The 12,654-nt window shown below is 42.8% G+C and overlaps 1 protein-coding gene across 2 annotated transcripts in view; it reads left to right on the top strand.

The window, feature by feature from the left end:
• Positions 1-1,714: 1,714 nt before the first annotated feature.
• The window catches only part of cux2b (cut-like homeobox 2b), a 305,195-nt gene continuing 294,255 nt past the window's right edge, over positions 1,715-12,654 (top strand). For both annotated transcript variants that reach the window (XM_068054960.1, XM_068054959.1), the window contains exon 1: positions 1,715-1,978. In XM_068054960.1, the coding sequence (XP_067911061.1) occupies positions 1,916-1,978 (63 nt within the window). In that variant the 5' untranslated portion in view covers positions 1,715-1,915. The remainder of the gene's footprint in view (positions 1,979-12,654) is intronic.

Below are 12,654 nucleotides of genomic sequence, written 5' to 3'. Positions count from 1 at the left end.
GTGATTATATTGCATGGGTTTATTTACTAATATAAGCACTAGTCACAATGCATCAGCCACTACATGCCTGTAACTGCAGACATGTCCCTTTCAGTATTTGCCCACATGAACCAAACTATGCAGCAAGAATATTTTAATGCAGTGGGTATCAGCCTCTGGAAGAGATGGGGATTTAATTTGCTTACTTTACATGTTTGAAATTACATGGAGTTAGTTTTCTTTACGTATAAGATTCGCTGCAACTGGTCAAAACGTACTAAAATACTGAGAATGTCAATAGAATATTGAAGGAATTGTTAAAATTATAGTTTTTACTATTAGACTGCAGTCTAAAGTGAACGTCTCTTTTAAAGCACTCGTGACTCGTCTCAAAAATTGATCAAATTGCTCTTCGCTACATTAAAAATGTATCATTTAAAAAGTAGAATCGTGTTTAAAATTAAGCAGGACACGCCAAACATCAGCTGGAGCATGTGTTGTGACCCTCCCTTGAATACCTATGCTGATAATGTGGGCGGGAAGGGGAAGAGGAGACGGGAGAGCGCCACTGGGGACGGGGCCATCTTTCAATTTGGTACCTTTTATTCAAAAGACTAATCGCTAAAGTATGAAGAATTAGTTAAGTTCCCCACATATGAAAGTTGATACACTAAAAACTAATATTGTAGCTGCTCCCATCAGCTCTGTACTGGCGCAGCTCTGCACTCAATCCTGTACAAGCAGCCGGATCTTATTGGATTGCACAGAAGTGCACCGTAAACTTGCAACAAATAGTTGGAGCCAAACTGACTCTTCAACATCCTGTGCGACCTGAGCGAGCCGGAGTGTGTGGGTGGTCCACAAACACAGCACCAATTACAGATAAAAGTCGGTCGCGCAACCGAAGGCTGTTTGCAGTTGGAATTTGTAACCTTTTCATGTTGCTGCAATAACATTAAAGTAGGTCGAAATGGATTGCACACACCATAATGACCGGCATCTGGATACCTCTATTTTCCTATAGTACTTGTTGTACTGCGTTGTGTCTCTTAGAAAAATTGTTAATGAAGTCGACAACAAACTTAATAAAACTTGGGAAGTCACTCCCCAGGGGGGAAAGGCTGAAAGTTGCAAAAGCCATTTGGTACTTTGGATCTTGAGGGCTGGAGCCCTGTTCCAGTTCCTGTCTCAGCTCTTTACTGGTGCACACTGTAGATAGTAGAGATGTGAGGAAAGTTACCCCGTTGGAATAAAATCGTCCTCCACTCGCCGAAATAGTGCGGGTCCATTATAACCCGTCACTTACTTAAATCATTATACACTAATAGGAGTAAATATGGGGCTTTCGCCGTCTTGAAGATGATTCTCTGAAACTGTACGACAGCGGGAAAGTGACACAGGGCTCGCGACAAGTGGAGTAAATCCCAAAAGTTATATCATTGTAATTGTAACACATTAAAGCCTGATTCTACAGTCTGCACATTTTCTAATACACAGCAAATTAGGATTGAAAAGTGAACTATCAGAAAGTAGCATTTCACATCCATCTATTATATAGTCCTTTGTGCAATATTGCTAAAGATGCTGTAATTTGCTCAGACTTTACATGACCCGCCCACCCTGCTAATTGTTCACTTTGCCGGTGTGATAATCTGATCAGAATCAAGTGCAATTCTCCGCTCGGCGGAGAATTGAAGTGAAGTTCAACAACAAAATAAACCCAGGGAGACTTTATTGGGGGGAAAAAAAAGAAACTACAAATCACCTCGGAGCCGGGATCGGCAGCGTGGCTCCAGCCCCTGAGTTATCCGCTTTGTTTTTTAGTTGCATTTCTGTGTATTCTTTGAAGTGGCCAGTTGCGGCGGGAATCCAGCCCGGATATTTAGTGGAGCCGAAGGAAAAATAAAGAGAAAATATCGCTTCAATATCCCCCAAGATGGCCGCCAATGTGGGATCGATGTTTCAATATTGGAAGAAATTTGATCTACGGCGGCTTCAGGTTAGTAACAAACCTCCACCTTTCCACGGAATATGAAAGGTAAAAGTGGCTCCAGCTCGGGCAAGGGGCTGAATCCGCCTTTTAGCGGCACTTGGCGAGGGGAAATTCATGGCTTCCGATTGATACGTATTAGAAATTGATCTCTGCCTTTGTTCAGTTCAATCATCGATCAGCAGCGCAGGCAACATGGTGCTGCGCACCGCCGCCGTCCCCGCTTCTGGCGGCCACAGTGCAGGAGGCTCCCCCTCCACACACACACATACACATACACAACAAAAAGTACAAGTCATGAATGCAGCTTAGCGAGCATTGTGAGTTTATGATGTTTAGGGAAGAATAGCTTTGTTTTAAAAATATATAGAGTTGAAACAAATAGGATAGGCTGATCATTGCGTTCACATTGTGGAAATTAGCCTTGCCACATCGCTTGGCTTCCTCGGCAAAGCCTTCCTTGTTTTCTTATTGACTGTAACGCTCTGGCTTCTTGCGACACAAGATCATCGCTTTTAACTGTATCCCTTAAATGTTTATTAACTTTTTTTTTGGCGCCTCATACTTGGGATTTAGCGATGTGTCAGCCAGTAATGTTGGAGCGGACTTTTATTTTATAGACGGGTCAAGCAGCATTCGCTTTAATCTAACTTCTGTGGCGATTAATTAGATAACTTTGTCTTTTTTTTTAGAATTGTTGTTACGAAACAGTTATTTTTTTCCGGGTTGGACTGTAATTGCCAAGATGAATGAGGACATTGACTCGAAAATGATCTTTTTGAAGCAGTTAATTACAGTTAATTTAACAGTCACTTAGATTTGCTGGAATACTGTACAAAAGATCGTGCTAACGTCTTTAGGGCTAATTTGAGATCTCGAGGGTCCCGAATCCAGTGAACGTAACTTAAGGACAGACAATTTCCTGCACTGTTTGTGGTATTTTGTAAATATCTGCGGAGTGGGATGATTCATGTGAGCAGTGTAATTGTATTCACTTCCTAATGCTTTGTAAATCAGGCACCAGCACCCGGAGACTCCAGCGCTCTGTATGATTGATGTTCTGTAACATCGGAAATGACAAGAACATTTCAAAGAAATGAAAAGGGGGGATGGGGATGGGGGGGGGGGGGGTGAAATTACCTTGGGCTACTTGGAGTCCTTGACATGGGATGTGGATGGTCCTATGACTTTTCAGACTGAGCTGCTGGATGCAGATGTGTGGTCTTTAAAAATTTTTTTTTTTTGCGGGGGGGTGGGGATGGGGGTGGGGTGGTGTGTACTGATTCGGCCCCAGCTGTTTGCTGCTGTGTTATTTTATTGGGGATGTTATGGATGTTTATAACTGCGAAGTGAGCGGCAGTGTCGCCTTGGTCAGGCCATATTTGATGGCGCCGCCCCTCGATTGGGGATAGAAGGTGACCTTGCCAGTCTGCTGCCCTCCCTGAAAGCGAGCCTGCCAGCTTCCCAACAAATCTTTTATTTTGTCTGAGCTTGTCGAGCTGGGAGACATTTGTTTATCCAGACAGCAGGTGAACGATTAGTACCACCGCCATCCAGTCGGAGTATAGGTTCGAATGTGTGTTAACAGTTGCTGTGGAGTCAGTAGGTTTCTCTCCCCCCCCCCCCCCCCCCCTCCGCCTTACTAAATCTGTAACTCTGTAAGTGGAGAGTGAGGACATTTGAGAAGTGAGAATCACAGAATTTAATGTCTCTTTCACAGGTTGATTTATAATTTGCAAGTAACTGTTTTAGAGTCTTTTATCAGAAAAGTATTTTTAGATTTTTCTCACCAAGGTTTGTGTCACAAAGTTTATTTCAGTAAGTTTTGATTTCTGGGGTGAAGCATTTTTTTTGTGCTTTAAAGATTTTTGAAGGAAGGTCACTATTTATTTTTGAGAGGTGGGGATATAGATCCCAAAAGCAAAGTTGCAAATTTTGCAGGTCTTTAACTTTTAAAGCACTGATCACAATTTTTCTGATCAGTTTTTAAAAAAATACAGATTGCATCATTTACTAATTATTCGTAATGTTTTTATCCTTCCCTCCTTCTCCCTCCCCTGTCCCCCTTTTTCTCCCACTTTTTCTGGGATATGTTTCTCTGCCTTTCAGGCAGCTACTGGTACTTTACTCATTCTTCATGCATCAGCCCAGAAGTGAGTGACAACAGGCATTTGACCATGTGGGACACCACACCACAGTTAGTTCTGATCCTGCCTTCACTTGATGTCCCGACACACACATCTCGCAGGTGTTGCTGGATGATGATCAGGAGTGCAGGCCCTGGCTGTGTTTTTTTTTAACTTCTGCTTAAGCAAGAGACATTGAGTCAATTGTAGTGAACCTACTTTGGCTCGAGCTAAATTCAGCTAATGGAATATTCTTGATCAAAATGATTCAGTTCTACACTGGTGGTACCTTTTAACAATGTTTTAAAATACTTTCCTGGGATTTATGCATCGCTGGCAAGGCCAGCGTTTGTTGCCCATTCCTAATTGCCCTTGAGAAAATGGTGTAGGTACATGCACTGTGCTGTTAGGAAGGGAGTTCCAGCTTTTTGACCCAGTGACAGTGAAGGAACAGTAATATCGTTCCAAGTCAGGATGTTTTTTTATTTATTTTATTTAGAGATACAGCACTGAAACAGGCCCTTCGGCCCACCGAGTCTGTGCCGACCATCAACCACCCATTTTATACTAATCCTACACTAATCCCATATTCCTACCACATCCCCACCTGTCCCTATATTTCCCTACCACCTACCTATACTAGGGGCAATTTATAATGGTCAATTTACCTACCAACCTGGCTGTGGGAGGAAACCGGAGCACCCGGAGAAAACCCACGCAGACACAGGGAGAACTTGCAAACTCCACACAGTTGTGTGGCTTGCAGGTGGTAGTGTTCCCATGCATCTGCTGCCTTTATCTTTCTAGGTGGTAGAGGTCGTGGGTTTGGAAGGTGTTGCCAAAGGAGGCTTAGTGAGTTGCTGCTGTGCATCGTGTAGATGGTACACACTGCTGCCACTGTGTGTCGATGGTGGAGGGAGTGAATGTTTAAGGTGGTGTATGGGGTGCCGATCAAACGGGCTGGATGGTGTCAAGCTTCTCAAGTGTTGTTGGAGCCGCATTCATCCAAGCAAGTGGAGAGAACATCCAGGCGTGTTCCTGACGTGCCTTGTAGATGGTGGACAGTTAGGAGGTGAGTTACTCGCTGCAGAATTCCCAACCTCTGATCCGCTCTTGTAACCACAGTATTCATATGGATGAAGGGTCACTGACTTGAAACGTTAACTCTGCTTCTCTCTCCATAGCTGCTGCCAGACCTGCAGAGTATTCCAGCATTTCTTGTTTTAATTCATATGGCTGGTCCAGTTAAGCTTCTGGTAACCACCAGGTTGTTGGTGGGGGATTCAGCAATTGTAATGCCGTTGAATATCATGGGGAGATGGTTCAATTCTCTCCTTTTGGAGATGCATTGCCTGGCACATGTATGGCACGAATGCCTGATTGTTGCCCAGGTCTTGCTGCATGTGGGCCCAGATGCTTCAGTATCTGAGGAGTTGCGAATGGTACTTAACACTGTGCAATCATCAGCGAACATTCCCACTTCTGACCTTATGATGGAGGGAAGGTCATTGATGAAGCAGCTGAAGATGATTGAGCCTAGGACACCGCTGAGGAACTCCTACAGTGATGTCCTGGGGCTTAGATGTTTGGCCTACAACAAAGACAGCTATCTTCCTTTGTGCTAGATATGACTCCAGTCAGTGGAGAGTTTTCTCCTGATTCCCATTGATTCCAGTTTTGCTAGGGCTCCTTGATGACACACTCAGTTAAATGCGGCCTTGATGTCAAGGGCAGTCACTCTCACCTCCCCTCTTGAATTCAGCTATTTTGTCCATATTTGGATTAAGGCTGTAATGAGGTCAGGAGCTGAATGGCCATTGTGGATCCCGAACTGAGCATCCGTGAGCAGGTTATTGCTGTGTAAGGGCTGCTTGATAGCACTGTTGACGACACCTTCCATCACTTTGCTGATGATTGAGAGTAGACTGATGGGTTGCTACTTGGCCGGATTGGATTTGTCCTGCTTTTTGTGGACAGGACATAGTTGAGCAACCTTTGACATTGTTGGGTAGATGCCAGTGTTGGAGCTGTAATGGAACAGCTCAGCGAGGGGCACAATTCATTCTGGAGCACGTCTTCAGTAATAATGCCGGGATGTTGTCAGTGTCCATAGCCTTTGCAGTATCCAGTGCCTTCAGCCATTTCTTGATATCACGTGGAGTGAATTGAATTGGCTGAAGACTGGCATCTATGATGCTGGAGATCTCAGGAGGAGGCTGAGATGGATCATCTGCTTGGCACTTCTGGTGGATGACGGATGGAAATGCTTCAGCCTTGTCTTTTGCGCTGATGTGTTGGGCTCCCCCATCATTGAGGATGGGGATGTTTGTGGAGCCTCCTCTTCTGTTTAATTGTCCACCACCTATCACGACTGGATGTGGCAGAACTGTAGAGCTATGATCTGAAGACCTAAGATATTAGGATAAAAATCATTAACCATCATGTAATGGAACTATTGATGTTTTTGACTGAAATGTTGCTTAATCAGCTCTTGAAGGGCAATAGATTTTGTATGGCAAATGTGGACCAGCATTGAACTACAGAAATGTATCTGTCGTGTTTATTTTCTGAATTGAACAAAGATTTAGAGGATGAATCTGAACAAGGGTGGTCTCTGTCTCCCACTCCTGTACACACACACTGCCATATGGTGATCACATTGAATAGCAGGGGTTCCTTTGGCCTTCAGTATTTTACTTGTAAAGCTTTAAAATTACTTGCAACTTGTTACTGACGTATCACTGTGAATGACATGCAACACATTGATGAGGCAATCGCTATTAAACAGATCTGCTGTATTTATGGCGATACTGTGATTTTTAAAGTTTGTGGCTCCATAGAGTTGATAATACTTCACTTTTTTTAATGGGGTAGGGAAACAATATTTGACTAAATGCACAACAGTGTTAACTGAACAGATCAAATGTATTCATTGATCAGGAACGATAGTGAAGAATGGTGTGTAAAATAGAGATGTGAATGGAAAAACATTTTTTTGTCTCTAACTTTTTTCTAACTCTCTTCACTTAGTGATTGATGGTTTACCACATAAATGATAACAAAGACAGAGTATAGGTTGGGTACAGAGAAGAAATAGCTTTGCCCAAAGAGATTGACAGAATCAATTTGACAAGAGAAATTGTGACATTACTAAAAGACAGATTACCATTGTCTGGAGAGAGGGTTGGTTTTCCTACCTTTTCCATGTAACCTTGATCTGCTGGTGTGTAAATGGGATTCATTTGAAAATGAAAACTTGTAAATGTATTTTTTTTGATTAACTTTATTTTGGGGTGAACTAATTTTTGGAGTGAACATACCCATTAACCCCTTCAAATGTAAAATTTCCAATTATTAGGGGGAAAAAAGGGCAAATTGGGTGGTACAGTGCATTACAGAATTGTCTTTTACTTCTGAGATTTGGTCCAAATGGGATCTTTTCTGCCCACCTTTGGTTTAAAGGTGGCACCTATTACAGTTCACCACTCTCTCAGTACTTCACTGCAGTGTTAGCCTGGATGATGTGTTCAAGCGGCACAGTGGCGCAGTGGTTAGCACCGCAGCCTCACAGCTCCAGGGACCCGGGTTCGAATCTGGGTACTGCCTGTGCGGAGTTTGCAAGTTCTCCCTGTGTCTGCGTGGGTTTCCTCCGGGTGCTCCGGTTTCCTCCCACATGCCAAAGACTTGCAGGTTGATAGGTTAATTGGCCATTATAAATTGCCCTTAGTATAGGTAGGTGGTAGGGAAATATATAGGGGCAGGTGGGGATGTGGTAGGAATATGGGATTAGTGGAGGATTAGTATAAATGGGTGGTTGATGGTCGGCACAGACTCGGTGGGCCGAAGGGCCTGTTTCAGTGCTGTATCTCTAAACTAAACTAAGTCTCTGAAGTGGTGCTTGAGCCCATAACTTTCTGACTCAGGAGGGTGCGACTACCGAACCATAGCTGACACCTAGAAGGTTGTCTGTGAATTTCAGTATCTTTTTTGCTTGAATGTTTATTTTTTTTTCCCTCACTCATCTCTTCTGTAAATGTTGACCCCTTGCTGGGGATAAAGTGGAAAAGTCCAAGTGGCTCTTATTTATGTTTAATCGTTGAGTTTTGGAAGGCTATTTGAGGGGGTGGAGGTGAAAGCTCCATCCTCACCTCACCCGATGCCCACACATCTACTTCCACCAGGTTCACTGGATATCAAACAGGAGCAGGAACCCACCCAAAATCTTTCCAATTCCCCCACCCTCTTTCCTAACGGTGGCCAGATTTATCATCCCTACTGTCTCCAGCAGCTAACAGCACTGATAAGAGATCAAACTTGGTTTGTATAAATTGAGCTATTGACTGGATCGACTCAGAGTCACCAGTAAGTGGCTATCTGGGTCTTGGTATTCACCTTGAAATTCTAGCTGTAGATCCCATATATTGATGTCAAAACACGTATCTAATGTGAATTAGTTTTGTGATATATTCTGCTGGTGAGATTGATAAATATTAATGTGTAAAGTTTTATATGGATGGATGAACTGAGGTGATGGCTGCAAATAGAGAAGCACAATTTGCCTTGTTGTCTTAGGGATTGACTTACCAGCTACTCTGAAGAAAGTATTGTGATGTCATCATAGTGGGATCTTTTATATCACTCTGGAATGTGATAACTTTAAGACAGCTGGGGAAGGAGGATAGCACTTGGGTATAATTGAAATTTATTCCAAGAATAACTGCAATATCGTATTTATTTTTCTTCATGTGAAATGTTCCCATGATGGCACAGGCCAGCTTGAGAACTGGCTGCGTGTTTAATTCTAAATACCATTTCCTCACATTGGATCTCTGATGCACTGTGCTACCAGGGAATGCTGTTTTCATCTCATGAGAAAAGTGGACTGCAGAACTCATGAGTAGAATTAAAAACAAAACAGCATTCCAGTGATTTATTAAAAGCATATTCTGTTTATTCCCATGTGCTGAAAACCATTTAATAAAAAGTAACAAGCCATTTCCTGCTACTCCTTTCAGTTGTTAATTTATGTCTCTTTTGGCAAATGTTGAATTTATGAACATGAGTGCAGTTATTGCTGGGAATGAGTATTTTCTCACTTTTATCCAGTGTCCACATCAGCACTTTGTAGGTTAGGTAAAGCATAGTATGATTCGGGTTACAGTTCCCTTGCTCAACTTCAGACAATGGAGTGAAGTTACATAGTTTAAGAACTGATTTTCCACTTTTATGGCATGTGTATGGACTTTCTGTTTCCCACACTATCCACCTGTAAGTAAGACTGCCAGTTCAGTGCCTGACTTTGGGTAGTTTTGTGTTCTGGATTTGTATCCCCTAAATGCTGACCTAAGACTGATCCAGCTCCTTTCAGCCAAGAAAGGAAACTTTTGGGTCATTCATTTTTTTTTATTTGTTCATGGGATGTGGGCGTCGCTGGCTCAGCCAGCATTTATTGCCCATCCCTAATTGCCCTGAGTGGCCATTTCAGAGGCATTTTAAGAGTCAACCACATTGCTGTGGGTCTGGAGTCACCTGTAGGCCAGACTAGGTAAGGACGGCTGATTTCCTTCCCTAAAGGACATTAGTGAACCAGATCGGTTTTTACAACAATCGACAATGGTTTCATGGTCACAATAGACTAGCTTTTTAATTCCAGATTTATTAATTGAATTCAAATTTCACCATCTGCCGTGGTGGGATTGGAACCCACGTCCCCAGAGCATTTGCCTGGGCCTCTGGGCTACCAGTATAGTGACATTACCACTACGCCACCGCCTCTCCCAGAGGGAGTCCATAACCCATGGAAATCTCTGACTAGTGGTGTTGCGTTAGCACATGTACTAGTTTTAGTAGAATATGCCTTACATACATTCTCACAATACAGGTAAAGGCACTTCGTGTGTTTATGTAATAAACAAACATTTATCACCATTTAGTAACCAAGCACTTGATCAATAAACATTTGCACACTCTGGTTTTCATTTTACCAACATACACATAAAATTGGCGAATTGCATGTGTATCCACTGTGTGAATATGAATATTGATATCACGCGCTCAACAGTGTTGTTCATTACTCATTTTTTGTTTACTATATGTGATTTACTACATCTGGACTCCCAGTTAGCTTCATGTGGTGAATGGCTAACACTGGCTTAGACTGGATTCTATCCCAACTTGTGGGGATGAAAAGCCATGAATGCAGTAGCTTCCCGTTAGATGCCAAGTTGAACATTTTCATGATGGTCAGAGAGTTAGAAACCATGAGTATCCCATTTTATGCTGAAATAGCTGATCTAATTCAGGGCAGTGGTATGGCTGTTGCATGTGTCTTAGGATCCTCAAATTAGTGCATTAGCAGAAAGATTCCTACTGCTCATCACTTTCCAATGTTACACCCATGAGCTTTTCCATGGTCAAACTAACAGCTAACATCACTGTCTAAGTTCTTGCATGAATAGTGGACACATTGTGAGGTATCAAGGAGTTGTGAATGCTGAAGGCAGTGTACACCAGCATGATTTAATACCTTCAGTGAAGGAGGAGACAAAAGGGAAAAACAGATGGGAAGAAAATCTTCATGTGGCTGATATAGGCACAAAAATGTGGTATTTTTATTTTCTGGTGTTGCAGCTTGTGTCTGTCACTGAGTGGAGGCATGATTCAAAGTGTACAAAAGGTGAAGTCACACGGGATCAGAGGTGAGCTGGCAAGATGGATACAGAACTGGCTCGGTCATAGAAGACAGACGGTAGCAGTGGAAGGGTGCTTTTCTGAATGGAGGGATGCGGCTAGTGGTGTTCCGCAGGGATCTGTGCTGGGACCATTGCTGTTTGTAGTATACATCAATGATTTGGAGGAAAATGTAGCTGGTCTGATGAGTGAGTTTGCAGACGACAAAAAGGTTGGTGGAGTTGCGGATAGTGATGAGGATTGTCAGAGGATACAGCAGGATATAGATTGGTTGGAGACTTGGGCGGAGAAATGGCAGATGGTGTTTAATCCGGACAAATGTGAGGTAATGCATTTTGGAAAGTCTAATACAGGTGGAAAGTGTATAGTAAATGGCAGAACCCTTCGGAGTATTGACAGGCAGAGAGATCTGGACGTACAGGTCCACAGGTCACTGAAAGTGGCAGTGCAGGTGGATAAGGTAGTCAAGAAGGCATACGGCATGCATGCCTTCATCAGTCGGGGCATAGAGTATAAAAATTGGCAAGTCATGCTGCAGCTGTACAGAACCTTAGTTAGGCCACACTTGGAATATTGCGTACAATTCTGGTCGCCACACTACCAGAAGGACGTGGAGGCTTTGGAGAGGGTACGGAAGAGGTTTACCTGGTCTGGAGGGTATTAGCTATGAGGAGAGGTTGGATAAACTCAGATTATTTTCACCGGAACGATGGAGGTGGAGGGGCGACATGATAGAGGTTTACAAAATTATGAGTGGCATGGACAGAGTGGATAGTCAGAAGCTTTTTCCCAGGGTGGAAGAGTCAGTTACTAGGGGACATAGGTTTAAGGTGTTTAAGGTGTAAACTCTCAAGTTTAGAGGGGATATGCGAGGCAAGTTTTTCACAGAGGGTGGTGAGTGCCTGGAACTTGCTGCCGGGGGAGGTGGTGGAAGCAGGTACGATAGCGACGTTTAAGAGGCATCTTGACAAATACATGAATAGGATGGGAATAGAGGAATACGGACCCTGGAAGTGCAGAAGGTTTTAGTTTAGACAGGCATCAAGATCGGCGCAGGCTTGGAGGGCCGAATGGCCTGTTCCTGTGCTGTACTGTTCTTTGTAGTGTGATTTGCCCCAGAGGCTATGTCATAGTCCCCAATTTACATTTGGAATAATTTGTGTTGCTGTCTGTTGTTCTAAAGTTTGCCCATCTCTTTTGTGATTGGTGACCAAAATTTGTCCAACCAGTGCATTGTATAGTCTCGGGATTATATTCCACTGTTGTTGCTACTTAACATAGCAATTCATTAGGTTTTTAGTTGCCTCACTTCTGCTAATTCTGTTTCATTCATTTTGTATTTGTGTCACCCATTGCCCAGCATGTGACACTTTGCATTGTCTGTAATATATATATAAAAATCTTAATATCTGCACACACTTTTTCTATTTTATGTTCCTGTGTTCACATTCATAGTGGAAAAATCGTGTTTGACAAATTTGCTCGAGAGTTTTGATGTTGGAGCTAGCAGGGTAAATAAGGTGGAACCTGCAGATGTAGTGTACTTGGATTTTTGGAAAGCATTCTACAGAGAGCTGGCTTGTGTGCCATAACAACTCTATGACTTTTGATAACTGTATGTAATCCTGTCGTGTTGGAGTTATATGGTCCCAACAGTGTAGGTACTGCAATCTAGACAATTTATATATGGGCAATTGTGGTTACAAATATGTATATAGGAATTTATAATTGGAAAAAAAGCTAACAGGAAATGCGTGCCGTCATTGAGTTTTAATATATTAAAGATAAGAACTAATTCTAAGACCTTCAAATGGAGGTTAAATTATGTCCTGCTCAATGTTCTCTCCCCTCAAATCTTGCTTCACCTGA

The sequence above is a fragment of the Heterodontus francisci genome, chromosome 23 (genome assembly GCF_036365525.1).
Source record: "Heterodontus francisci isolate sHetFra1 chromosome 23, sHetFra1.hap1, whole genome shotgun sequence".
NCBI lineage: Eukaryota > Metazoa > Chordata > Chondrichthyes > Heterodontiformes > Heterodontidae > Heterodontus > Heterodontus francisci.
This window is presented reverse-complemented; position numbering and strand designations above follow the sequence as displayed.